The following is a 26,859-nucleotide window of genomic DNA, read 5'->3' as shown; positions in this document are numbered from 1 at the left end:
GCCAAAGTACTTTCGTTGTCTTATCTCAATAAACCCTCCTATGTATTATGTTCACTACAGGCCTGACACTCAAACTACCAACTGATGCTATGCATTTGTCACCAGGTTTTGTTAATGTAGTATTTTGCCATTCTTATTTTTTTAATTAATTATTTGCCCATCTACTCACAAAGTGGAATCCAGAATTGTGTATTAGGTGCCTAGATTTGTTAGGCAATGTCTGGGAAAATTAATAATTTTAGAACAGGATCCACTCCTGTGAATGCACGAAGTGAACTGTTGTCTAAGTCAGCATATGCTATAGAATTGCAGGTAACAAGGGATATGCTAAGAGTATGTATCACCATTCCAGTGTGTTACTTGGGAATGCAGACAGATAGCTCTAATTGCTTCAGATGTCTGTGAAGGTGGTAAGCAGTTAACTGGAGCTGTTTTTTCAAAGAACTGAGCAAGGCTCACCCTTTTACGCCTGTCCCTTTAATACAGCAGGAGGGTAGCAGCTAAGATTGCAAGTGAAGGATGTGAGACGAACTATCTTGAAGTCTTCTCTGCACAGTGGCCCAGCTGCAGCAGAAAGCAGCCCAGAATAATCTGCTTTCCCTAAAGAAGCCAGACCTGTGGATATTGAGCTCAGGAATAAAATCTGGGTGTTCCCCAGTCCTGGAAGTAAAAGAGATAGAGTTGCACACTTTGTTTGTTTTAAAAGAGTGCAACCTTTTGTAGTGACCTGAGTCATGTCTGGAAATGCTTTGAGAAGGTCTACCATATCAAGTTTGCTTCATTTACATGGAGGTATGCCTCAGTTTTGAATTAATTCAGGTTAGGCATGTGCTACCATGCTAGATCTAACAGCAAGATCTGTCAAAACTGGGGGGAGGGGGGGACTTCCTGTCACAGCAGGAAAGACTGTTCATGTGGGGAGTTTTAGGTCTTGAAGTTTGTGACTTTAGAGTATGTAGAGACCTACAGGATTAGACACCTGAGAGGGGTGGTTAGGACTGCAGCTTTACATTTCAGTGGGTGATTTTCAATTAAATAACTTGCCCAAAGTCACACAGGAAGTCTGCGGAGGAAGGCAGCAGCATCCAGGTCTTCCATATCCTTGGCTACTGTCCTAATCTCTGGACTGTACTTACGGTTAATAGTTTTTTTTGATGCTGCTTATTCACAGAACAAGTACAGCAAAACTGGGTTAATAGAGCTTATCTGAAATGTCTGGAGAGTGACTAGAGTACAGCACTGTCAATTGTTAATACCTGCTTAAAAAAAAGGAATAGTTAAGAAACACATTTTCTGATGGAATGATACCAAGTTAAACTAGCGTAAGTACTTTTAAAGTTTCCACTCAGGAGAAAGATAAGACAGAAAGGGCCTTTTCAAACTTTTTTAGTGTGAGCCAAAAACTTGAGTGCTACTATTAAATTGGTGTATATGTGGTGTTATTTTCATTTAGAAAAATGTTTCAGTCACACAGTAACCAAGTAATCTTATTTCTCAGACCAAATCCTGAATGGATTGCACTTAAAAAATTTCTGTTCCTTCCCTTTTTTCTTCATTCATGTGGATTTTTCAGTATTGAGGAGCAGACTGAGGTAGAGGCCCTTCATGTTTATGCTGATCAAATACATATTGAACTCTTTCTGAACACTTCAGTGCTTCATATAAGCACAGTTTGACACTGATCAGAATTATCCAGGACAAACTGGGTCCTCAAGGGGGTTTGAGCTGAAGAGCTGGTGCAACATAGGTCAGCCTAGCTGCCAAAACTGCTCTAACTGTTGAGGACATCAAGAGCGTTAACAGGTTTTTTGGCAGTTTCAGCCCATCAGCATGAAAGGAAGGCTGTGACTTGGAGGCCTTTTCTCATGAAGTTAGCAGGTAAACTGGCTTTTCAGCCCTATAGCCTCCCTGGGGACAGCCCAAAGGTGGCAGTGGGACAGGACGTGGGGATCACAGGGATTAGCCACACGAACAGCAGCAGATTGCAGGCGTCTGGGCACTTAGCTAATTACCATTACGCCAAAGAAATCATTTTCATTTCTTGGGAAAATGTCTTCAGCTTTATCAGGACCTGGGAACTTCTGTGTTTTTAATCATGTCTATAAACATTGAAAACAATGAGTTTTTTCATTTGGTGAGACATCTCATTATTTATTAGAGTATTCCTATACCCTAAGTCATTTGATCTTGTTCTATCGTATCTAGAATTAGTCATTTAGGCTGAAAAAGCATGCTGCCTTTTTTGTATGGAAAAATTGGATGGTGTTGTTTTGAACAACTGTTGTATAATTGATAATGAGGTTTCGTCTGAAGGTTTGATTTGATCTATGGATCACATCTGTGTGTCGTATTTCCCAAAATGGACTATTCTCTATCAGGACTCATTTAAACACTAAGAAGGCAAAACAGGCATTATGAAGTCCATATTTTAAAATGTCACTGACAGGCAGAGCTCCCTTTCTTTCCCAAGAACTGCTAAATGAGTAGAATTTATGCTCGTATTCAGTGAGGCTATTAAAAAGCATCACTAACAGTGTTTACTAGCATTCAATAACGAATTGTCTAACAGCAATCACCCAGCTGTATTTGAGATCCTATATTTAACTCTCTCAAGGGAAGGAATTAATTGAATCTCTCCAAAATCATCACGTAGCAACTGCTGGCACATTAGTTAATTAATAACTACAGTGACGCGCTCCTGCTTATGGTAAAAACAAAGCAGTTCCCCCAGCGGACGGCCCTGGAGCCGAGGCGCCGGGCGCCCCCGCCAGCGGCCCTCGCTTCTCCCTTTGTCTCCTCACCCGCGGGCGCCCAGGGAGCGCCGCGTCCCCCCGCCCCCGCCTACACCCTGAAGGTGAAAAAATGAAAACCCCCCCACCCTCCTCCCTCCGCAGAGCCCTGATTTTGCCGCTGGAGGGGAGGCGCCCTGAGGGGCCCCGCTGCCCCCCGCTGCCGGCCGCGGGCGGCGCTGAGGGGAGGGGAGGGGAGGGGAGGGGAGGGGAGGGGAGGGGAGGGGAGGGGAGGGGAGGGGAGGGGAGGGGAGGGGAGCGGGGCGGGGCGGGGGGAGCGGGCCGGCGGCGCAGGCGCAGTGCGCGGCGCGCGGCGGAAGGGGCCGGGGGGCCGCCGCCGCCTCCCTCCCCCTCGCTGCCTCCCTCCCGGGCTGGGGCGCGCATGCGCTGTGGCGGCGGCAGGGGCGAGCAGCAGCAGCGGCGGCGGCGGCAGCGGGGGGAGGTTTGCCGCGCTCTCGCTCTCCCTCCCTCCTCTCCCTCCGTGCGTGCCGGGCTCGCCCTCCCGCCATGTTGTTGTGAGCCCCTCGCGGCCGGGGGGGGAGGGGAGGCAGGCAGGAGAGACGCGGAGAGGAGGAGGAGGAGGAGGAGGGGGGCGGCGGGCAGGCAGGGGTGTCCCAGGGCCCGCTCCGGCTCCATCGCAGCGAGCAGCGCCGCCAGCCAGCCCGTGAGTATCCGCGGGGGCCGCGGCGGCGCTGGCTAGGCCGCGGGCGGGCGGAGCGGGCGGGCGGGCCCCCCTTTCTCCAGCCCCCTTTTGTCTCCGGCCTCGGCTGCGCGCCGAGGGAGGAGAGAGGGAGGGAGGGGGGCCATGTTGTGGCAGGTCACCGGGCGGCGCGGGGCCTGTTCGGCGCCCGCCCGCGCCTCGCCGCCTTTGTGTCCTCCCGGCTCGCCGGGGAGCGGCGCCGAGGTGGGGCGGGGGGCAGCGGCGGCGGCTTTGTGCGCGGGGCGCGCGGAGGGAAATGGAGACTTGGGGAGCAGTTGGCATCCCAGGGTGCAACGGGGCGAGGGGAGGGCGAAGTTGCTGCCTGGAAGTGGCGCGGCGGAGGGGGGGGCGGTGCCCCCCCCCCACCCAATCGCGGGAGGTGGCCGCGGGGCTGCGCGGCGTCGCTCGGCCTCGGCCAAGCTGCGGGGAGCCGGGGGAGGAGGGAAGCGGGGCTGGGGGCGCCTACCTGCGCCGAGGGGACACGGCGGGGGGGAACCCAGCGGTGGGTGTTACTGCAGGCTCCGGTGGTGTTGGAAGCGCTGAGGAGGCTGGAGGACGTGGGGGGTGTCACTGAGGAAACCCCGCGGGTAAAGACGTGCATGTGGAAGTTGGATAAAACGGGCTTTCGTTTAAAGGTGACCGAAAGCATGAAAACTCGTAGTATTTTTAATGTATTTTTTTAAGGATAAAGACTGTTTGAGGGTGGAACAAGACGGCCAAATGCTTTTCGTATGGTTGATATGATACCACACAATGAAGTGTTGGGTTTTAATTTTTTCTCAAATGTGTCTGCACAGACAATGATAACAGAAAAACTAGATTGTTATTTATAAGTACGATCCACGCAGGGCAGATGACGTTTTTCTTAACTTTTTATCTCCTTGATAGTCATTTTACAGTTTTTTTTCTTTTGGCTTTGTTCTGTGTATTTCATAACCTCAGACTCTAATTTCTTGAAAGAAGGTTAATATACTCGGAACAGTTTTTGTATTCTTCTGGCTTAGTGTTTGAAGCAAGATGGCTTAACACCAAAATACGTAGCATGTTTTATACATGATGTGATAAAGAAGGTTTTATCAGCTGACTTTGGGATGCTTCTTCTGATAGTGAAGCCATGCATAAGCTATATAGGTCATTGCAAATGAGATTCAGTAAAACTTCTTATACCACCTAATTGTTTGTTATTTATATGCCACATATTAACAAAATATTTTTAGATTTTTAGTTTCACTTTTATTGATGGTCTTTGCCTCTCAACTGAGAGGTCAGGCTTTTTTAGTTACTATGAGTCGATGGTATAGATTTTGGGCTATATGGAATATGAATGCATTTGAAATATAATTACTCCTCCATGTTACCATTTTTACACATAAAACCTAGTATTTTGAAGGCTTTGTTATATTTAGCAGTGTCTTGGTTTAAAAGCAAATGTTGCCAGTAGTTGCAGTTTTGTCGAGAGGCTGAGAGAATTATTTCATACCCTTCTTTGGTCTATAGCTCCATTTGTGCTAGCGTGAGTATAAATATGTTAGGTAGGTGGGAGAAGGAAACTAGAATAAATAGGAAGATGATAATTCTGTGGTGGTTCTGTGGTGGTGTAGTTTGGGTTGTGTGTAGCAGCAACACTAAATCACCTGACAGTTGTCTGAAGTGTTTAGAAAGTTGAAAATTTGGAATTTGTCCCAGCAGAATGGTTAGTAGGCAAATTAATGTGAGAAACTGCTTGATAATGTAGATTTTGCAGTTATGCAGATATTGCATGTGGAAAAGTATTTGAATAGTATTTTTTTTTACTCTAATAGAAAAATATTTTTTTCTGCAATATCACTGTAGCATTTTCTTAATAATTTTTTCCAGCTATGTTAGGAATATTGGCACAATGATGAGGTAATTATAATTACTGAAAAGTGAGAAACTTAGGTCATGTTTGAGTTAATAGTGAAAGAGCTGGTTGGCTGAAAAAGTTGGACTTGCCTCTCTTTTAAACAATACAACAGAATATATTACATTTTATATAGAGTTGTAATACACATTAAAAGTTTTGTGTGGGGTTCTTTCATTTGCTGTTTGGAGAGTATTTTTGCAGTGTTTTCATTGGGCTATATACTATGGATGCTTGGTGCAAGTATGTTAACGGGACATTAGCTTGTTGAGTACTGTGAACTAGATCTGATTTTTTTTAACAGCATTTTGTAGTTTATTTTTAGATTTTCCCCTTGATTTAATGATTTCTGGGTGTGTACTGAATAATTTGCATGTTTAGAATTTTCTAAAAGCATTCTTCTTGATAATTTCATCTCTTTTCTTTGTACAGTGGTTTCTAAAATCCCAAAATGATTAGATCAAGTTCTTATACACAGAGGCAAGTAATCCAGTAAATGGTTTGAATTCTTTCTTATGTGCCTTCATTTTTTTTTGTTTTTTTTTTTTGAATGTGGAATTATATTAAAAACTCGCTGTTGGGGTAAAAAGAAATAAACCGAATTTCTTCCTTGGATGTTAAATCCTTCCTATGTTGGGATCTCCTGTGAAACAAGCATTCATGTATTGTATTTTCTTAGGACAGTTTCTAGTAGAAATGCTACAGAGGAAACTGCATAAAGCTGTAGAGTAGGCATGCTTTATAAATACTGTTGTGTGTATAGGTATGTGAAAGTTATCAATCTTCTTTCTGTTCTCTTCAATAAATTTAGTTGAAAATGCTTACCTCATCTAATGTGAATTTTCCCCACCCATAACATAGCTGTTGTCTTGATTATTCCACACAATGAGACCATTCCAGTGTTATCACAAAGCCAGTGCCCAGGCTCTTGTCACAGAAATGGGACAAGAAGTCTTTCGCTTAAAAGCTCATTTTCTCCTCCTATAACAACAAATACCAGTTGTGAAGTGCTTCTAAGAATGAAGTCCAAGGCATTTTATAATCATAGAGTAGAAAAGATTTTGAGTAACATCAGATCGTTTAAATGGGTTCAGTTCTAGCTACTGGTGTGTACTCTCAAGCAAGCTATATAAAATATGTTTTATAGTAATGGTTTGTATACTTCTGAAACTTTATAGCCAGGTTTAGTTTAAATCCCACTCAGAATACCTGCTGTGGCTTTTAGAATAGCAAGCAAATACTTTTCAAGCTGGTATGTGAAATGTTTAGCTTATAAATCAAAACCAGGTGTCATCTCTAGAAATATCTTTAAAGATTCTACTTTGTTACTGGTTAACTGATTCCCCCCCCCCCCCCCCCTTCCTAACCATGGCTGTTTAAGAGCAATTGTATACATACAGAAGGAACATGTTTGCAGAAGTTATGAACAGTCGTCTTAGGAGTTGAAAGAAAAACATAAAACTAAAATGCCACAAAAGTATCTCTATACTAATCTGTATTTGAAATTTTTGCTAGTGGTCTATTAGGCACCTATTCCAGTGTGCAAGTTCCAGACTTGGGAATGGCAATATGATCCTCTATCCTTTACAGACTGTACTAATATCACATCTGCAGCCTTTTTACGGACAGATTTTTACAACATATAAATATATATATATCTGTAGACTGGGACAAGTAATCTGATGTACATTTTCTAAATTTCATTAATTATTTTTGACTTTAATTGTTTGTATAGCTCTGAGATAGGTTGCCTTCTGCTTCATTAGTACTATTGAGGTATTGGCAAAAGTTTTGGTTACAGGTAACAGCTCTGATTGTCTTTCTCTCCATTATAAAGCTCTCCGTATGTAAATCTAACGGAGAAATGAAAGTTGTCTCAGACTTCTGTTTGTGAACTCTGTTCTTTGAGTTCATCCATCCACTGTACTTTAAGGAAGAATTTTAAGACTGATGTATTGTACTAGTTGTATACATTTTTTGCTTTGTTATGTACTTGCTCTAAAATTTTACATGCATTTGTTCACAAATCTTTTTAAAGGAGAAATGAACTTGAACAAGCTGGGTTGGTGTAGTTAGTTCCATGAATCTGTAAATGTGCGTACTACACTGTTTAAAAATAAAGCTAGACTTAGTGGAGGTGAGTTTGTGTAGCTCATGTGAAAATACAGAATCCTACTGTTTTCATTCATGATTTTTAAGTAGGTTGCTGTTAATCTTCATTGCGACATATTGCTTAAACTTTAGTTCTGTGACTGTTACAGTGATGACAGTCATGTAGTCTAAAGAAATTGCAAAATTGATAATAGTCGCATATTATGACAATAAGGCAAATATCTACCATAACAATACAAATTAATCAAAACAGTTTTAATGTTACATATTACTTACAAAACCAAGATTGTTCAGGATTATAAAAGAAAGTCCTCCTGGCTTTTATCTTACACTTAAACATTTCCCCCCTGTTGATTGGACATGGAGTCATTAAGGCTAGATTTGAAATGTACACATGTATTAAGGAGTTAGAGGACTGTGGCTTCCTTTTGTCTGCCTCTTCAGATTTAAGCATTCTGTGCTGGTTAAATATCTTTCCATATATTAGTTTTTATTGCTGAGATTTAAATTCTTTCTTGTTTAGCATGAAAAGTGAGACATTTCTTGGAGCTGAAAATTAAAATATCTTTGGAGGTGTTTTTTCCCCCTGAAAGTGCTTAATTAATATTGTAGAGGATATTAGAGGGGTTATATTTGTAGTCCTCATACCTTAAACTTTCCTTGAGACCATTTATGTACCAAAATATTGACAATACATCAGTTATGGTAGATGAGAATACATGTAGAGAACATTAAGTGTGCGTATATGTGTGCAGAGGTAGGTATTTTTCCTACAGGCGACTTGTCAGTATTGGAGAGAAATTTTTTGCTATCGCCATTTATACTTGTTTCAAGCCATGAGTTAAATATTCAAAAATGAGTTGGCAGACTTTGTTTTAATCTAAGCATGAAATCTTTTTCTTGAAAACCCTCAAACTTACTGTTATGAGGGTTAGAGATGTTTAATGTCAACTGCTTTGTTGGAATCTTGTGTAGCTTAATAACTTGGAAAGAAAAACTGAGGTTATTCATCTAAGAATGAGATGTAGTTTTAATATAAAAGTTAACTTTCCATGCTATTTTATTTTGTAGTCTACATATGTACAAAATCAGAAATAGCAGTATGACAGTATTTGACAGATGTTTTTACACATCATACTGAGTAATAATGTAAAAGAAACCACTGCCATTATGATCTGAAATCATATTTTTATTGAGTTTAGCTAGAAAATATGCAGGGAAGTGTTCATAATATATGGAACTATACCATATAAATATATTGCCTTGTAAAACTCAGTGGTGATTTATATGCTTATCTTAGAGGCTTAGTTTGATAACAGTATTTAAAATAATAAATAAACATTTTAGTGATGAGTATTGTTCTTACATAGCTTGGATTTTTTTTTTTTGGAACCCTAATTATAAGAACTGCATATTTAAAGATATGTGGGAAAGCTTTTTATGTTATCAAGACTTTTTCTTTTTAGGTTTCTACGTGCAATGAGCATTCCATGTGTCCTCCTAGGCATGAATGAAGTGGCATGGCAGGAGACCAGAGGAATGATGCATGCGAACATTGGTCAGGAAGCCAGTGGGGTTGGAGTGGGGGTTGCCCCAGCTGGAACAGTAGTTGGAACAACATCAGGGCCCAATTCAGGTGGAAACAATCCTCACACCATCCCTGCAACTGCAGTGTCAGGTGCTTCCAATGTCCAGGTACCCCTCAGTGGACGTTCTCAGGATGATGCCACAGTTGGATATTTCTTCCAGAGGCAGGCTGGTGAGCAGTTGAGTGGCTACTCCAGCAAACACCGCTGGCCCACAGGAGATAGCATTCATGTAGATCATTCGGTAGGTAGCTTATTTGTTTTTAATTGAAACAGTTCTTACATTTTGTGTTGAATCCACATCTTTCAGAAAGATATGTCTGAGTTAAGTTAGTTTTTCAAAGCCTATAGTAATCCGGAGTCTAAAACATTCAGTTAATTTTGTTAAAGCAGTTATAAATTAAACTGCGTAACATATTTTTAATATGTTCAGTTTGAAACTTTTATTTAACATGTATAAGCATTTCATATTTCTGGAAGTACCTAGTTTTCATCAGAATACCATCAAATCATTAAGTTTGAATTTAGGCAAATCTACTATTTTAAGGGACTAGCTTCTGATAGGCTTCATGAGAAATTATATGGATTTTGCACACAATCTTACTTGTTACACTTCCAGGTAAAAATTTTGTGTTAAAGTAAAATAGAAGTAGTATAATTTAGTATAGATCAAAACTTAACTTGCTCCTTTTGCAGATTGAAACCTATAAAAATTCCGGTTTTAAGGTATTACCCCCCAAATCTTTAATTGGTACAGCTTGCTAATTTTTGATAAAAATTTAATTTTGAATTTTAGACGGTAATGGCTTTTCCCCATGACTTTTGTAATGTGCCACACTTAGGTCCATTAGCAGCTTTTCTACCTGCTCAAGTCCAAGGAGTTTCAGGATGTGTTGCAAAAATGTAGTTAATATAGGAGCAAATGTGAATAAAGGAAAATTGGCTAATCTTAAAAGCAGGAAAATCTATTGTCTGTTGTTTTTTCATCTGTATTTTCCTTTTTTATTTCCTTTGGCATTTTTTTTGTTTACTCTTACCCTTTTTTCTTCCTGCTACATTGAACTACAGAGAAAAATAAAAATCTTTTGCCTTTACAAGCTGCTTAATGCTACATCATGTTTATTCTGTAATACCGTTCTGTAAATAGAAAATTCTGCAATATTCTACTTGTCCACTTGGGCACACACTTCCTGGATGTGTGAAAATGTTGTGTGTGTGGTGTTTTTTTTGTTGTTCTGTCAGCATTCAGTCTGTAAAACACAGGCAAGTAGATGCTTATGCCTGTACTGATTTTCCATTACAGTTTCACAAGGCTGATGCATTGTGTATATAAAATTATTCACAGACAAGTAACTGATGAGTAACAGTTGCATCTCTCTTCTGCCACCTGCTTTCCATCTCCAGTGGGAGTCCGAGTCACATCTTAATCAGTAGCCTTGTTTAATAATCACTTAGTTCCTTCAAAATATTTCTGCTTTCCTTAGGCAGGTAAATGTTATGAACATAATGTGTTTTTTATAGTAACTTGAGTGGGGGAAGGAACAACTCTTTTTAAAGTATTTCAGTAGTTTTATGCATTGTTAAGATTTGGAGAAGGGGAAAATTGCTTTATTTTGCTGGCTGTTCTTAGCTATATCAAAATAGTATTTTCCAACTTAGTGTAATCAGTATAGCCTTTATATTCTGCCATTTTTCACTGCTCTCCTGTTCTTCATTAGCAGTATAAGCTAATAGAATTTAAGTACAGATCAGGAGACTTCTGTGACTTGAGTGTTTTCTATGGGCCACTGTTTTGGGGGATTTTGTTAAGACAGAAGTTATTTTATCATTTTTAAGGCAAGGGCAACTCTTGAGTTAGTATTAGATTGAGGGACATTCAAATAACTAAATTCCTTCAGTCTGTAGAAGGAAATAAACCAACTGCTATTCTGTTCTCTAGGCATTGGGTAGACAGTCTCTGTAAAGATGTCATATATATAAAAGGTAGAATATTTTGATGCATTTAGATATTACAAAGAACATTAATAGAAATAAATACAGCAGATGACTAATTTATTATAATAAGTAGAAATGAAGGTACTAAAATCTGTGGATTCAGCATACCTTATCTAAGCATATCTGAAAACTGAATTTGAGATAAATTTTTGGCATGTCATAGCAAAGTTGCAGAATATGTGACAATGCCAAAACAACGAACAAGCAGTTTAGATAAAAATAGCAAGACTGAAGCATTTCTTCCTTAAGACAGTGGAGCGCTAGTTCTACTGATTCCAGTAGGCATTTAAATTCTATAGAAAGTGAAATGCAAAATGGTAATTTGCAAATTCTTCAAGCAAAGTGATTCTTCAAGCAAAAATAATCACATACACAAAAAGTAAGAATTTTTCATATGTTGGAAATGAGGATTGCATAAATTACATTGTAAAACCTGGAAGTTTTCTTGCAAGAAACTGTCATGAACTGAGGTATTAACAGGAGAATAAAGTAAATACAGGACGTGGAAAAACTATTCATCTCCATACCAGAAGATACCCGATACTTTGACTCATTCTTTGAGGTGGTACTTAGAAGTGAGTCAGAAGAATTGTTGTTGTTGTGAGGAATTCTTTTTTTTTTTTTTTTTTTTTTGAAGAGGGATAGATTCAACTTGGATGAAAGACTTCATGGGTTTTGAAGAATTTTGAAATTATTTGACCTGCTAGAAAAGTTGCGTAGTTAGTTCTAAATAAATCGGAATAAAAAGTCAGTAAATATACTTGATTAAGTGCAAGAAACTAAATCCTGAGAAGACTAGGGAAAAATATAATTTTGGACTCCTGAAAGCTAATTGAAATGTCTTTAAAAAAACTGCAAAACATCTGTTAAGCATAAGACAAGACAACATCTTTAGTAAAATATAATAGTTTGTTTAGTAGAATATTTAATTTTTTCTGCAATTTAAAGACTGAAGAATTGTTCCCCTTTGTCAGTGTCCCTTATAAGGGATTGTTGATAAATGAACTATGGAATTGTCAGTGAAGTGTCAATAGTTGGAAAGCAATTCATATTTATAAACTGTAGCATTAAAGGCCATTCTAGCATCAGGATTATCCTAGAGTTCCATGATAGTACTGATGCTTAATGTATGCTGACCTAGAAACTATGAAGATGCAATGGATTCGGGTGCAGCAGATATTTAAGAGAAGAGTAAGGAACTTCAAAGGCCCAACAGTTGAATGGAATTCAACTCAATGGAGATGGAAAATTCTTTTTGATAAGTGCATGCTTGCGTGACTTGTTGGTGTCTAAATTAACTAGCCACTCTGGCACAAAACTAACATTGTTTATGGCTTATAGAACATACCAGGGTAACAGCCGCAGTCACAGAAATATATGTGATGCTGTTAATATTTACATTCTGTGCTCTTCTAAGGTTGCTTCAGATATAGCAACAGAAAATTAAAGTGATAGACAAGTTACTTGCATGGCAAACATTTTATTTGAAAAGAGTTAAACTACTTTGCTTGTACAGAAACTAGGCAGCATAAGGGAGGCAGAGGCTAGAGAAGTACTCGTTTGCGTGAGAGACAATGTCCAAAAATATTTGGATGTTCAGTTAGCTGAAAGGTAATGCATGTGAAACTGGCAAAAAGGCACACAGAACTCTGTGATAAAAGATGTCAAAGCCAAAAGCATACTGTGAGTCAAGAAACCTCCATTGTCACCTGTGATATTAAAGCAGCAGGGAGTGTGTAGTCACTGACTGACAGGATTAAGTATAATCTTCCTGTTTCTTAATCTAGAACTAACCATCTTGGGCTCTTATCCATCTTCCTTTAAAATATTTACTATTGGAAGCAGCTATGAAGAATACTGGACTAAGTATAAAAACGCTCTCTCTTGGGTTTGACACCCCCCCCCCACACACACACACACACTCCCTCAAGACCAAAAAAACCACTTTAGGCTCTGATAGCACAGCAGCCTGAGGAAGACCACCATCCACTGTGGCATCATCCTTGCATTAATGTCCCCGTGTGTCTGCAAATAAGTTAGGGATGTGTTCATCATTAATTTATGTCAATTCTGTGTGAAGAATCATATAAAAGTTTAGTGATCAGCAGTCAACCTGTAATATTTGGAGTTATGGAGAGGAGATGAGGTTTTGGGAAGTTCAGGATATATTATCTGGGATGTCACAGTATTTGTAAATGCTCTTCCCATATGCTGAAGCAGAGCTACAGCAGTTTGATATTTCCCCTGGTATTTGCCCTGTCTTCTTTCCGAACTTCTTCTGCCTTCCCTCATAACAAAGGGGTTTAAGCAGTTCGGCACTTTAATATATTGGTTATGAATTTGAGTGAAAATGTTCATTGCTCCTGCTCTGTGCCTGCCTCCAGTAGAGGGAAAAGGATAGGAACTGCAAATGAAATCATTCAAGTCCTGCACCTATGTCTACCAGAGCTTCTTTGTGAACCTGAAGAAGCAAGAATTGATTAACTTGAGCAGAAGAATGCCAGAAAAATGCTGCATTTTTGGCAGCATTTTAGAAGTTTCCTAAGGATAGTGGTGCTATAAATGAAATAATATAAATTGTACAGAGTTTCAGTTAGGCTTCAGTTGCTGTAACTCATTTCTGTAAGAATTTACAAACTTCTGGAGAAGTTTTGCAAATAGGTGCTGAAATAAAGAAAAGTCTTTTTGGGGGGATGGAGAGAACAAAAGAAAGTCTTCCTGTGTTTGAAGAACTCTAGAATTCTGTGGTATGGAGAAGAAACTCTATATCAGTTTTTGCAAGTACTCAGCATGACTTCCATGAGAATCTATTAAAATTGATTTAGCTACAAGAAAATGCATGGATGTTATTAAACTAATAAAATGTGCAAATGTTTGACATTGCCTCCAGGATAAAATGGATAATTTCTAGTTTGCCTTGCTTTTAAACAATAAGGTGGTTTTAGTTTGATGTTGTTCAAATAAGATATGCTAATATGTTTGTGCAATGGAATTTGGGAAATAATTTTCCCATATGAGACCTCATAGTCATGTAGCCATTCCTTGGAACAATGAACATAAGCTCATCGTTCAAATTAGGAACAGCATAATCTGTTTCCTGACCTTACAGTGGGAGTCCCATTTCCTGAATCATTAGTTTTTCCTTTTATAGATTCTGCTTAAAATCATCCCTAGAAATCTAAGCAAGCTTGCAGTCCTTGTCTTGGGTTTTTTGTTTTTTTTTTAACTTTCAACGTGCAACTTTTTGAAACACTTAAGTTTGAAAAACTTAAATAGATGCATTTCACAATTTTAAAGTGTTTTTTTTCCCCAAAAATAACTTTCTTAAATGGATGCTTTCAGACCTTAAGCCCTACAAGACCACAAAACACACCAATACTGTCTTTTTTTATTGGTAGTCTATTATATTAAACCTCAAGTTTTAGGTTAGCTAATTTGTGACTCCCTCTCCCTGTAAATTTAACATCAGTTTGAAACTGTTCTGGAGATCATTTATTTCTGTGTTTGTGGTCAATAGGTTCTAAAATAGCTGTGTTACAAGTGTTGTCCTTCTGTTTTAACTTCTGTGTTTTTAATTTTTTTTATTTCACCATTTTCTTCATTTAATTACAGTAGCATTTAGCTCCACTTGAGTGGAAACCTGGATTATGGATGTCAGATTTATACTTTAAACAGCTTCTCAAATTTGCAAGCTGGTAAAACTTTTCAAACCTCACAAACTAGGAAAAGTAATCTTAGGCTGGGAGGATTTTACTTTTTGGTTAGGAGAGGCGCGGAAAGGATATTTGGTTCCTGGTTTGGGAAATGTTGTGTGCCCTGTTATAACAAACTTGTGTAATAAGCTTTTCGTGAGATGTTTCATTTTTCATTGTGCTGGTGCTGTATAATTTGCAGCAAGTGACTTGTTTTTCTGGTAGATTTTAAGGTGGTAGCTTTTTGTGTATAAATTACGTGTCTTGCAACCTGCCTGTTTGAGATATCACCCTACTAGCTGTTCGTGACTGCTGAGGTTCTGATAGTGGAGGCATTCAACTTGAATTGTTCTTAGCTGGAAAGAGGTAACTGTTGTCTGTCTTTTCCCTCTTTGATTTGAAATTTATGGCGTACTGCAAAGGTGTTCCTTTTTTTCATATATTTTGGTAGAAAGAAAAGCATGGAGAAGTTGTCTGTGATGTACTTCAGATCAATTCCCTAGCTAGAGAGAGGAAAATTAGTGTTGAATTTTGCAAGTATTTGATTTTTTTTTTTTTTTTTAAAGCGGTTTCAAGTACATAGCGCATGGGATTTTATGTTAACTGTTGTCAGGACAAGGAAAGTAAATGCAGTCGAATTTCTGACTTGCACAAACAAGTCTTGCACCCATGTAACTTCTGTTCTTCAAACACTGTTTTTCCTTATCACCCTTTCCAATCATGTTGATGTTCTCAATGCATCTACATGCTTCATGCCCTTTTCATCACCATTTCAAACCACAGGTGATTGTTTCAGCTCCTGAGATACTTGGCCAATTGTACACATATTGCATACTGTCTCAGATGCTATCGGGTTGCTAACTGCTACCTCCTTTATGTGGATTGAGGTATTAGTTTTCTCTTAAGTCTATTCACAAGCGTGCTTGTGCTTTTTTCGGGTTGCTTTTGCTTTCTTACATATATTCCTTCACTTAGTCTTAAAAGTTTATTCTGCCCTGATGCCCCCAAATACCTGGCTCTGGTGCATTGTTGAGTGTCTTAATGCTACTTTATTTACCAATTCAGTTACTCATTGTTGTATGCACCTTTGTCATTTGTTTTACACTTAGACTGAAAGCTCTTTGAAGCAGAGTCCTTTATGCTTTAGTAATTCAGTAATTAGCATAGTGGAACTCTGATTTGATATTACAGCAAAACAAATAGCATGCAGTCAACTCTTATGTTTGATTTACCTACAGACAAATAATCCATTATATCTGTGCAGCAATAGCTCTGTGCTGAATCAGTAAATGTCAGTGAAAAAATTATTGATGCTAGCATAAATCTGATAGTACTGCTTCTAGAAATAATGTGAGCTGGAAGCAGTATAACCATGTTCGTGCATCCTGGAGCCTGACACAATAGGGACCATAGACATGAGCTGGCTGCTTACTTAGCTACCTGAAGTTTCTTAATTTTATTCCCATGTGCTCCAGGTTTTAGGTGGTATTGCAACTAAGGCTTCATTCCAGACCAGATTATTACGGGATTTTGCAGTTTTGTCTGAAAGCTGTTAAGTGTTTTTGGCAATCTAGGAGAGTTTTGCATAGATATGCAAGACAAGGTGGTGAGAGCCAGTTAGCTCTGGAAAAACTGGCTATGTGTAGTCATTCAGGTATTTGCACTTGCACTGTATTTTTTTCATATTTTCTTACTCAAGCTCTGTTATTCAAGGTATCAAGTAAATATCTTAAATTTGGGTCAGTATTATTTTGCTTAATCTACATTCTTATCTACAGATGTAGAATGTAGTTTTCATTCTTTTTTAACATAAATATTCATAAGCCCCATTTTTAATTATGATACTGCTTTATTATGTGGGTGAGCCTCATTTAAACTTCTGAATTACATTGGTTTGGTACAGTTTATGTTAAAGCCGGGTTGATCAGGGACCTTATATATCTTACATGAAGATAAGAGCTTTGTGAAAGTTTTTTTTCTCTTTAGTGAAGATGATGGAGGTTGGAACTCAGGGAGCAAAGCAAAGTGGTAGGTGAGTGTGTGAAGGGGAAGCAGGGAGTGCATAATGAGTTAAATGGATTGAGGGAATATTTTATTTCAGAGGAAAATGAATAACTTGGAATTTAGACTTCTAGTCAGAAATTATGCCTAAAATCACCTTCTGTAGTTTGTTAGATGATAATTCAAACATTGGTCTCTTTTTGTCATTTTGTCTCTTTTGGTCTCAGTTACTGCTTCTACTTACCAAAGTTCTGCTGTTTACATACTGATAGCTACCTCTTAAATTTTCGGCTTGCTCAGTGAAAGGTTAAAGAATTTGGCTTTAAATCCATTGCTACACAGATATATTAATACCAGTAATTGAACTAATTTTTGTTACACACCTTTAATTACTTTAATTTGAATTGTAAATAACCTACTTTATTTTCAGTAGGTTAATTGTCATCAGTGTAATGTCTTCAATCTTATTTTAGACCACAATATTTTCTAAATTCTTTTGAAGGACTCTGCTGGCCAACATTTAATGAGATATTAATGTCCAAGGCTAAGCTGCTGCTCTTAATGAATTAGAAATGAGGCTTATTGAATTAGTAGTAGTTTCTTCATAGGTTTTTGTTCAGTTGGTTGTTTTTTTCAGCTTTTAGGCAATTGTAGAAATCTATGGTTAGTTTAAACAAGCATATTGTCCAAAGAGTACATCCTTAGACAGCTGAAAACATTGATAACAGCAATTACTTTAAGCGTCCTTTCCCCTGCTGTAGACAGATAAAGTAGCAAACGCATACTCTTCCGTATAGTAGTAGTTCTTAAATACATTAGGAAGAAGCATGTGTTAAAGTGCTCTCTGGCTGTCCTCAAGGTTGTGCACAGAATGTAAAGACTAGAAGAATCAAGGTAGATTGGGGGGGGCTTAAAATATATTTGAAATTTCATTTTTTTCACTGTCAGTTTGTCTTCATGTGGAAGAGTTAGGTGTTCTGTGAACAGCTGTCTTTCAAACAGCTGGTACTCATGCTTTCATAGTGGAGAGCTGAATCTTAAAAATTCTGAATTTCTCTTTTCTACTAGGCATGATTGAAATCACTGCCTAACAACTAGGCAGTTCCAGTTCTTCATCTCTGGTTTTAGCAACCACTCTGAGAAGATCAGACTCTGTTGGTATACGTTGGTTTCTTCTTGCCTGTTGAGAAAACATTTTACAGCTTGTTCAAAGGGTACAGGGTTGTGAAGGAGAAAAAGTCATGATACTAGAAGCTACCAGGGAAGAGAGGTGTGAGTTGCACTTAAGTGTTTATATCTAGAATTCTTTAAAACTGTATCTTTGAAGAATGTTCATTATGGTGAATTCACCTGCCATAGTCAGGAGTAAAGAAGATGAGAGTAAAAGCTCTGAAGAATGGGAGTGTTTTATGTCCAGAATTGTTGGGGTCAGTGGGGAACCTTTCTATATCGGTGCTACAGTAGCACAAGTAATATTGTTTTCTGGAAATTCTGCCGGACTGGTTTTGTCATTTCCTCAGCCCTGCTTTTATGGGCTGGATTAAAAAACGAACAAAAAACCCTTTGTTCTTGGTCCTAAATTATAGTGGTTTATAAACCAGTTATGTTTTATGGAATTATTTATAATTGCCTTCTTTTTATGGGATTCTTTAAAAAATATATATATAAAAAATTACAAATACTTGAAGCTTGTTTTTTACTTTCATTTTTTTCTGGTTCTTTGGTGTCTAAATTATGTTCAGTTTTCTGATTGCTATCTAAAGAAAACACATTAGCAAAAAAAATCTTGATTATAATGTAGAAAGATAATTTATGTAGATTTTTACTTGGTTCTAAGCCTGTACATTTTAATTGTTCTCATTCCTAATGAACTGTATCATTACATTTAATAAAAGCCTGTTAACTCTCTTAGAATGAATTAGTCAGATGTTCCATGAATTACTGTTATATGTGATGGGATAAATTTTCGCTAGTTACACACTCTACCATGTTAGAGTGTGTAAATATATTATGTTTTTGCACTGAGTTTTCATATTCAGAAAGGCAGCTTTTGTGCATTTTTATAGCATATCGCCTAGAGAGCAATTAAGTTCTTAAGTTTTTAAACTTAATATAATTTTTGAATAATTTGAGTTAATTATGAAGAAACTATGGATGATGTCTCAAAACAGTAATGCAGTGAATTAATATGTAATTTTTCCTTATAGAAATAGCTGTTACAGTGTTTATACTCGCTGGCAAAGCCTTTCATTATAGGCTAAAACTCTGTAATGGTTGGTGGTAATGGTTTGTCTCATGAATTCCCTGTAACTTCTCTTATGCCACTGGTAGTACTTCTTACTCTGCTATAGAAAGATGATGCTAACTAGCTTAACAAGAAAAACGTTGATTTGTAAAATCAAAATTAATTTGTCATGTGCATACATAAATATGTTAAGCAATCAGCATCAATTAAAAAAACATGTTTAGACAGAACTAATTCAAAAAAAAAATTTTTTTTTTTTTACAACTTTGTTTTCAAACTTCTGAATATGTTTGTGATAGATTTATGCAGTTACATTGGAGATAGAGATTCTGAATAATGTATACATGTGTAAGGGAAAGGATAAGAGTCTTGCTAAACTAGAAGAGATTATACCTGAACTATTCCACATTGAAGATTAAACCTGTAAATCTTTTTGTGTGAAAGATGGTTTTGCAGTTTGATTTGCAAGCAGTAAGAGTCCAGTCAGCCCCTTTTTCTGAGGAAAAAAACATGTTTTCTTGTAGCTCGTTTAAACGCTAAAACCACGCTTTGGCCTTCCTAAATCACATTTGTTTTACAGCTGTAAAAGGTCATCTGAAATTCAAAGCTTTTCTTGGATGCTTCAAGTGAAAAAGAATATCAGAGTGCAAAATACTTGCTTTGTGATGTGGAAATACAGTTCTCTCTGGTTGTTTCAGATACTTATTTGATTATTTGTCTTTCTGGCGTTTCTTTGCATGTTGGTTCATTGTAGTCAGAACTAAGTTATAATCTCTCTGAAGGATTAAAAAAAGCAGATTAATATGGATCATTGTTAATATATTCATGTGTAGTGTAATTATATATCCATGTATAAATAATGCATGTGTAAATAGTATTTTCATTATTTAATTAAACTTTAAAAAGTTAATTTCCTGTTTACAGAAACTCTTTGAAAAAGCTTTTGTGGGAGTTCTCTTTCATTTTCTAAGTTATTGAGTAAAATTATGTATGAAGGCTTTCTACCAACAGTCTTTCCCTTTCAGTTTTTCATTTTAAAAAGTTCACTGACATCTGTCATCCCTGACTTCATGTTCTGTGCTTTCTTTAGACACTCTTTTGAATGAATAATTTCTAACATGGTAAAAAGACTTGGTTGAGAAACCTGCTAAGTTATTTAGTATAAATTATATGCCTACTTATGTTGGAATATATCATTGCAACTGCTCGAATGGAGCAAACAATGTAGCTATTATAAATAGTTATAAAATCTGGTTTCAGTACAGACAGTTTATTATTAATTTGTGTGTGAGGCTGGTAGTTCTACCCACGTTTGACTGCAGGGATTAAAATACCAAGCCTGAAGACACCTGACTAGCTTTGAAAAATTTGTGCTAAACAGTTCTGCCATTCTCAGAGCAAAGCTTGAACTTGTTGGGTGGGAAGACGGGCATGAAAGCCTGTGTAAGGAAGAGATAAGTTTGTTAAGTGATAGAAGAGTACATGTTTGTGGGAAATGGGTGCAATTACACGTTTCTTAAAGCATATTCCTTCCATAGGCAGGAATGGAACACGAGATTTCTCAGTCTTTCTAGGCCTCTGTAGTAATAGGTGACATGTTTATTTTCCTCTGCTTCTCTTCACAGGAGGTGGTATCCTGTTATACTTGTTCTGTAAGGTCTAGTAAGAGGTCTATGCAATTACACCTGTAATTTCCAACCCTGGCCAGGACTTGTGAGATGTTATTCAGCATAATAAAATATATACATATATATGTGTATGTGTGTGTGTGCACGTTTATCTGTATATATGTTTTTCTGCTTAAAGAACCTAAAAAATTCATTTCTTCAGGATGCATGCTCTCAGATTACTGAAGTTCTTATTCAAAAGAATGGAAAAAAAGAAAACAGTTTAGATGTGTGTATACATTGAGATACAGTGTCAGCTTGTATGGTCACTTCACCTTTTTGTGACCTACTTTTTTCAGCAGATTGGACAGTGCTTTTGCTGAGTATTTGTCTCTTGTTATATGTTACTGAAACCCTGCTTTGAAATCTGTTAGTTTTCTCCTCTTATTGTTGCTGTGCCCATCCCTAATAGGAGTGCTTCTCAAACTTAAAATATACAGTTCATAAGGAAATAAGGCGCAAGAAGGTTAAGATCCAGAGTGATTGCTGATCTGGGGCAACTAAACACACTGAATTTGCTTTTGTTAAAGTATTTAAATGCATTAAGGGGCATGTAGTGCAAAAGTATAACTCCAGACCTCAGAGTTTTAGTTCGTAGACCTAAAACATAGGGATTAATGAATTACTGATTGATGTGTCAAAAGTTTGAATTGTTTTTTACCAACCTAATTTTTAATGTGGTGAAAATTGTTAAATACTTAATGGGAAGATGCATTTTTCAGATTATAACCATAGAAATGTGTATTGAACTTAAAACTGGTTGCATGAGTGTTCTGTCAGAAATGCCTAACATCTTATTTGTTCAGACTGTTTCTTTAGGCAGTTTTGTAACTCATTTTGAGTAGTTCAGTCTGCAGTTAAATTTCTTTTGTTGTGCTCAAAAAGTGCTATCTATTTGCAGAAGACAGCATGCTCTGTATACTTCGAATTATTCAGAGGCAGCAACTTTTATTAAGCTGTTTGGTAGCAAGCGAGATCTTTTGGTTCCTTGATGTCTGAAAGAGGTATGAAAAGATGCAACTAGCCAAAGGCAGTTTTAGTCAGACCAGTGTGTTGTTTTGTTAAAAATGCCACAAAAAATGTTTAGTATTTTTAAATTTTTAAAAAATTTATATACAAAAAGAACTCAACCCAGTTATGGTTTTAGTAGTTGCCTCTTCAGCTGCTGAATAGCTTTTATGATCAGGAGGCACTATCAGCTGCTCGCTACACCAGAATAAGGAAATTTTAGGAAATTTGGCAAAATACTCTGGAGTAGAAATCTCTATTCAACCCAGAACTACAACATTAGATAATAGAGGCTTTTTGATTTGCAATTTAGGTTTGCTGCATAATTTTTCCTCTATATTCTCTTTTGTTATAAATCTCTGCTATATTTATGTGTCTAACTTTGTTTTAATTTGTATTAAAATGTTTTTCTTTATTAATTTCAAGCTGGCTACCCATTTGAAGTGCTAAATGAGGTTTTTTGTACATCTAGTCAAATCTCTGATGTAACTATATAATACATAGTATTTACCCTAATGGAGGGCTGGCAGAATTGCTGTGTATTGCATTCTAAAATATAACTATTTTTGTGCTCTTAAAATTAGTTCAGCTTGCTAATAATGTTAAATCTCTGCCATAAGCATATGCCATACATAAGAAAATAAATGCTTCAGAAGAATCGCCCCATAGAAAACTAAGTAAAAAAGGTAATTTGAATTAAAATCATTTAGCCCAATAGAGAAGAAAGCCTCAAGCATTTGCAGTGAGAACACCAGCTTCCCTCTCTTTTCAGTTGCAGTACCATAATCACTGGGTGAGAACCGGGTGTTTTGTTTTGAGTTTTTTGGCCTGTTACCACAGCTTCAACTGCAGACTGCGTCATTCCTCTTTTCCCCAGCGCCTGAATAGCCTCTGCCATGGCAGTTAGGGTGTTCACCTGGGAGGTGAGAGGTGAGATTTGGCATTCCTTCGTGCAGAAAAAGTGGCTTTCCTACTTTCTGGTCAGTTGGTTTACCCACTTTTGATGTATAAAAAGAAGTCGTCTCATCTTTTTGTGTTTTGTTTTGTTTTGTTCTCCCCCCCCCCCCCAACTGTTTCTTCAAAGAAGGGGCTGATCTTTGCTTGCAGAAAAACATTTAGGAGCTTAATTCTAGGAGGATTCAGGGTTGCTGGAGAGAACACCTCTTGCTAGGTCTGTATTTAGGTGCCTAGATTCCAGAAATGGATAGTGTTTTAAGTAGTATTTCTTGTTGGTAATCTTAGATGGCTATCCAGTTCAGTCTGCCTCTTGAATTCCATCCCAAGTTATGTAAGGACACAGCTTCTTGTTACCAGTTTATCATCTAGCTGTAGTTAACATGGGCACTCTTATTCTACCTTGCTCTGGACCAGTTTTTCCTTGTTGTGTTTCCTGTGTCAGGTTTGTGGTCATGCAGCAGTGGTGTATTAGCGATTTCAATTGGCTGATCGGGTGAAAATCTAACGTACATAAAAAGGAGAAAAAACCTTTTGAATCAAAGGTTACGCCTTTTACTTCGTTATTACCAAGTTCATTACAAGGGGAGTGGTAAAAGCTGTCAGGAGGAGGGAGGGAAGGACTATCCTGTTCACCAGCAGCTAACTAGATTTTCTTAGCTCTAGCATGAGCTGAGTTTGATTGAATATTGCAGCATTCAGGATTGAGGGTTACATCTTGTGTAAGTACTGTGAGATACAGAGTAGGAATGAGAAAAACCTACTCTTATCAGGAGCTTTGACAGAGTAAAGGTTTTTGCGGAGACCTTTAGATTTTAAAATACATTATTTTGTAAATTTTAGAGACAGTCAAAGAGTCTGTATTTAAAGGAAAAAAAAAACAGGACCATTTTTGGACCTAGTGTTAAAGTCTTATTCCTATTGCCATGACAAAAACCTGACTAATATATGCTGGTATGTTGTATCATCAGTTTCTGTGAAAGGGGGAAAAGGTTGTGTATAGGTGTATAAACTGTTCTTTTTCCCCTTTGCCGTACTGGTAGTTTTGATTTATGATTTTTACTCCTAGGGAATTGTTACACTTAGACATTTTTTTGGTGTGCAGTACCAGTTTGTGCATAATTTTGGAGGCTCTTGGAAGGATCTGATGTGTGTTAGAAATGCAAAGCAATTGCCAGCTTCTCTTCATTGGAAATGTTTATTAGTGTAAACTTCTGAAAACTAAGATTAGAACTAACAACTAATCCCAAAAGCAGTTGGTTGATGAATGGGGAAGAATAGTCTTCAGAGATTTGCAGGGAGAAAAAACAAGAAGATATAACCAATCAAAACCAGGAAAAACTTGTACGAAAAAATTGTAATCGTTGAGGAGTAAGTTTAATTTAAAAAGCAAAAAATTCAAAGGCCTTTTTATTTTTGATTTATGAATTACTCCAGGTGCTTGGGAATTAATAAAAGTTCATCTCAGACAGTTTTGAATGTTCTGAATTGGTTGAAGTAAAAACTTGTTTTCTGAGAAAGAAATGTATCTATTAAAAACGCATATTTCTGGAGCATATGAATTAGATTAATATTGGCATTGAATTAGAGAAGACAAAATTAAAACTTTCTGGTAGCACTGATTTTAACTGATGCTTTTGCTTTGGAGAGAGGGATTGTTTTTGTATGTGGTAGAGTCTAGCTTGGCTGTCATTCTGGAAGTCGCCTGCTGTTGCAGAGATCAGGATAGCGTTGAAGAATGTGGATCTTTACACATATCCGAGCTGCCTATATTTTCTCCAGTCTGTAAGCTGATCTGTGAAAGATGTAATAGTGATATGGCAGTATTTTGTGGGCTGCTGTTTTTGATGGAAATGAAAATGAAGACCCTCTTGCTATCATTACAGAAATAGCACTTTAGTATTTTTATTGCTCCTAGTAGTAATAGATAACCATAGGTTAAATAGCATGCTTTTGAGAAAGGCACAAGTGAGCAAAATGAAAGTTCAGCATACTAAGGTTATTTACAGTTTCAGAAAACTTCAGTTTCTTGGGATTGACTGTAAACAGCTCAGGAAAGAAGAGTTAGCTATGCTGTTACCCTGATTTTTGCATTGCCTTTTTTGCAGGGATTTTGAAGAGTATCTGACCATACTTTTGAAGTTAAATTTATTTTGAAAAATGAGCATTTGCTATAAGATCTTGTAGCCCTTCTCCCCCCCCCTCCCCAAAAGACGTATAACACTTTCACAACTTATAAACTTGGTTGATTTTTATCAAACAGTTATTTGGGTAGCATTTATGGTGAATATAGTTTGGCGACCATTAGTTGCAAATTGAGTTTAGATGTACTATTAGGCTAAACCCGCATTTTTTGAGACAAAAGTGTCTAATTCACTGAACTTAACTGAAACTGTAAAGTGCATGACTTGAGCTTGGGGAGTGGCTTATAGACTGATAATCAGATCTGTCATCCATCTATACAGTAAGTTCAGTTACTAGAAATTGTAATTATCCGATTTCAGAATGCCTTCAAAATTTAAATTTCCTGTTTTTCTTTCTAAAACTTCCTTTTCTCCTACAGTTAGTTTACCCACATGCATGCACAAAGATTTGATTATCTCTCTGAGCTAATCAAATAAAAGCTTATTTCACATAGATTACTGATCTTCTGTTTTTTATTCTATTTGAAAAATGTCTTCAGCATTTTGAAGATGTATGACAATCTATTTTCTTTTTTTTCTTAAGAACAAAATCAGCTTAATTGCCTTTTTTCTAGACGTGCTGATATTTAAGCCAAAGGTGCTGATTTTTTCACTGTGAAACTAAATTTGCTTTTCAGTTTCTTACTATATGCAAGTGTATTGAATTGTTCTAAAATTCCATCTTAACTAAAATATTGTTTTTTCTGAGGGGATATTACATCTTTGAGCTGTGAAATTTCTTCTTCAAAAATACAATGACACTCAACCTCAAAATTTATTGGTTTATAACCATTTAGGGTCAATAATATTTTGAGAAGATAGAATTTTGAGAAAAATAAAAGCCTATTGCCCTGTCATTAACCGTTTTTCCAAAGTTAGGTGAAAAATAGGACTCTATCTAGATAGCTATAGATATCTAGATAGATATCTATCTAGATATAAAAGCTGTTTCTACCAAAACAAGATTGTTTTTTGGCCTGGTATTTGAGTATTTTCCACAAAGTGATCTTAACTTGGTATTGGCTGTATGGGTTTACTTTCTCTTGTTATAACTACTAACACAAAGAGGTGGATTTACTTTGTTTTGCTATATTTATAATCAAGCTTGGCATCACAAGAAATGTCGGTTATGAAAGTAAAAACTGCAGTTGTATACCTTGTTAAATAAATGTTGTATACAGAATGCAGCTTACGTGCAATATTAGTTAATGTGCTTGGAAAAAATATCCATGTAAAATTTGCTGAAGGTGAAACTAACTCCTCAGGAGAGACTGTCTTTGGGAGGGTAATTTGAATTTTCATTTTTCTTCAAACTTAAGGCATTATGTTTTTTAATTGTTGCATTATTTTATCCTGCTGCAACTTACTGTTGAGAGGATAGAGGAGAAACAACTCTGGATTTCCCATTTCTGTTTCTTTTTCCTAAGCTTGTCATGGTTTTGAAAATTCCTTCTAGAAACCATTTTCTCAGGAAAGGATAGAGCATTGTATGTGTGCTACGGAAAAGGAGATTGTCTGTCACAGTAGCAAGTCTTGCTGTAGTAATACCTTTTGTATTTAAAAAGAAAAAGACATGCATAGAGGAAGAGTGCTATTTTCTGGAAGAAAGGAAGAGAAGGTGTGATACTGCAGTCAGTTACTAGTAGCTTTTGTGGGCTATCTCATGAGCTTTTCTTTACATTTGCTGCTAAGTGTACTCAGTAACATTGTGTGCAAGAGGTCATTTCTTTTCCGAAGTACATTGTATGCACAAATCTTTAATTTCACTTGTTTGCGTTTGTTGCAAATATAATACTGGTCATTGTTTCCATGGTGATTACCCACCCTGATTCATATGGTTTATAGTTTTTAAATCTTTCTTTGGAATTGTCTTATGTGTTACTGTGTTAGCATGGTTCATTAAAATTGGTCACTAGCTGTACTCATTCATGAAATTTAAGCTCATGTTCAGCCTAGATTGGGTACCAAATTTTGTGTGCTCTGAATTGTTAAAAATCTGGTAAAATCTTTGAGTATGTGCTTGCTTAACTTTCAAAAATATCTTT

At 37.2% G+C, this 26,859-nt stretch overlaps 1 protein-coding gene across 12 annotated transcripts in view; it reads left to right on the top strand.

The window, feature by feature from the left end:
• Positions 1-3,182: 3,182 nt before the first annotated feature.
• The window catches only part of PUM2 (pumilio RNA binding family member 2), a 71,915-nt gene continuing 48,238 nt past the window's right edge, over positions 3,183-26,859 (top strand). For 6 of the 12 annotated variants that reach the window (XM_067294337.1, XM_067294335.1, XM_067294334.1 and 3 more), the window contains exons 1-2: positions 3,187-3,453; positions 8,950-9,313. In XM_067294337.1, the coding sequence (XP_067150438.1) occupies positions 8,963-9,313 (351 nt within the window). In that variant the 5' untranslated portion in view covers positions 3,187-3,453; positions 8,950-8,962. Of the gene's footprint in view, positions 3,454-4,007; positions 4,125-8,949; positions 9,314-17,582; positions 17,652-26,859 lie in introns of those variants that run through there. The other 6 variants (XM_067294341.1, XM_067294338.1, XM_067294339.1 and 3 more) reach the window with 6 other exon arrangements.

This window comes from Apteryx mantelli, chromosome 3 (genome assembly GCF_036417845.1).
Source record: "Apteryx mantelli isolate bAptMan1 chromosome 3, bAptMan1.hap1, whole genome shotgun sequence".
NCBI classification, from domain to species: domain Eukaryota; kingdom Metazoa; phylum Chordata; class Aves; order Apterygiformes; family Apterygidae; genus Apteryx; species Apteryx mantelli.
This window is presented reverse-complemented; position numbering and strand designations above follow the sequence as displayed.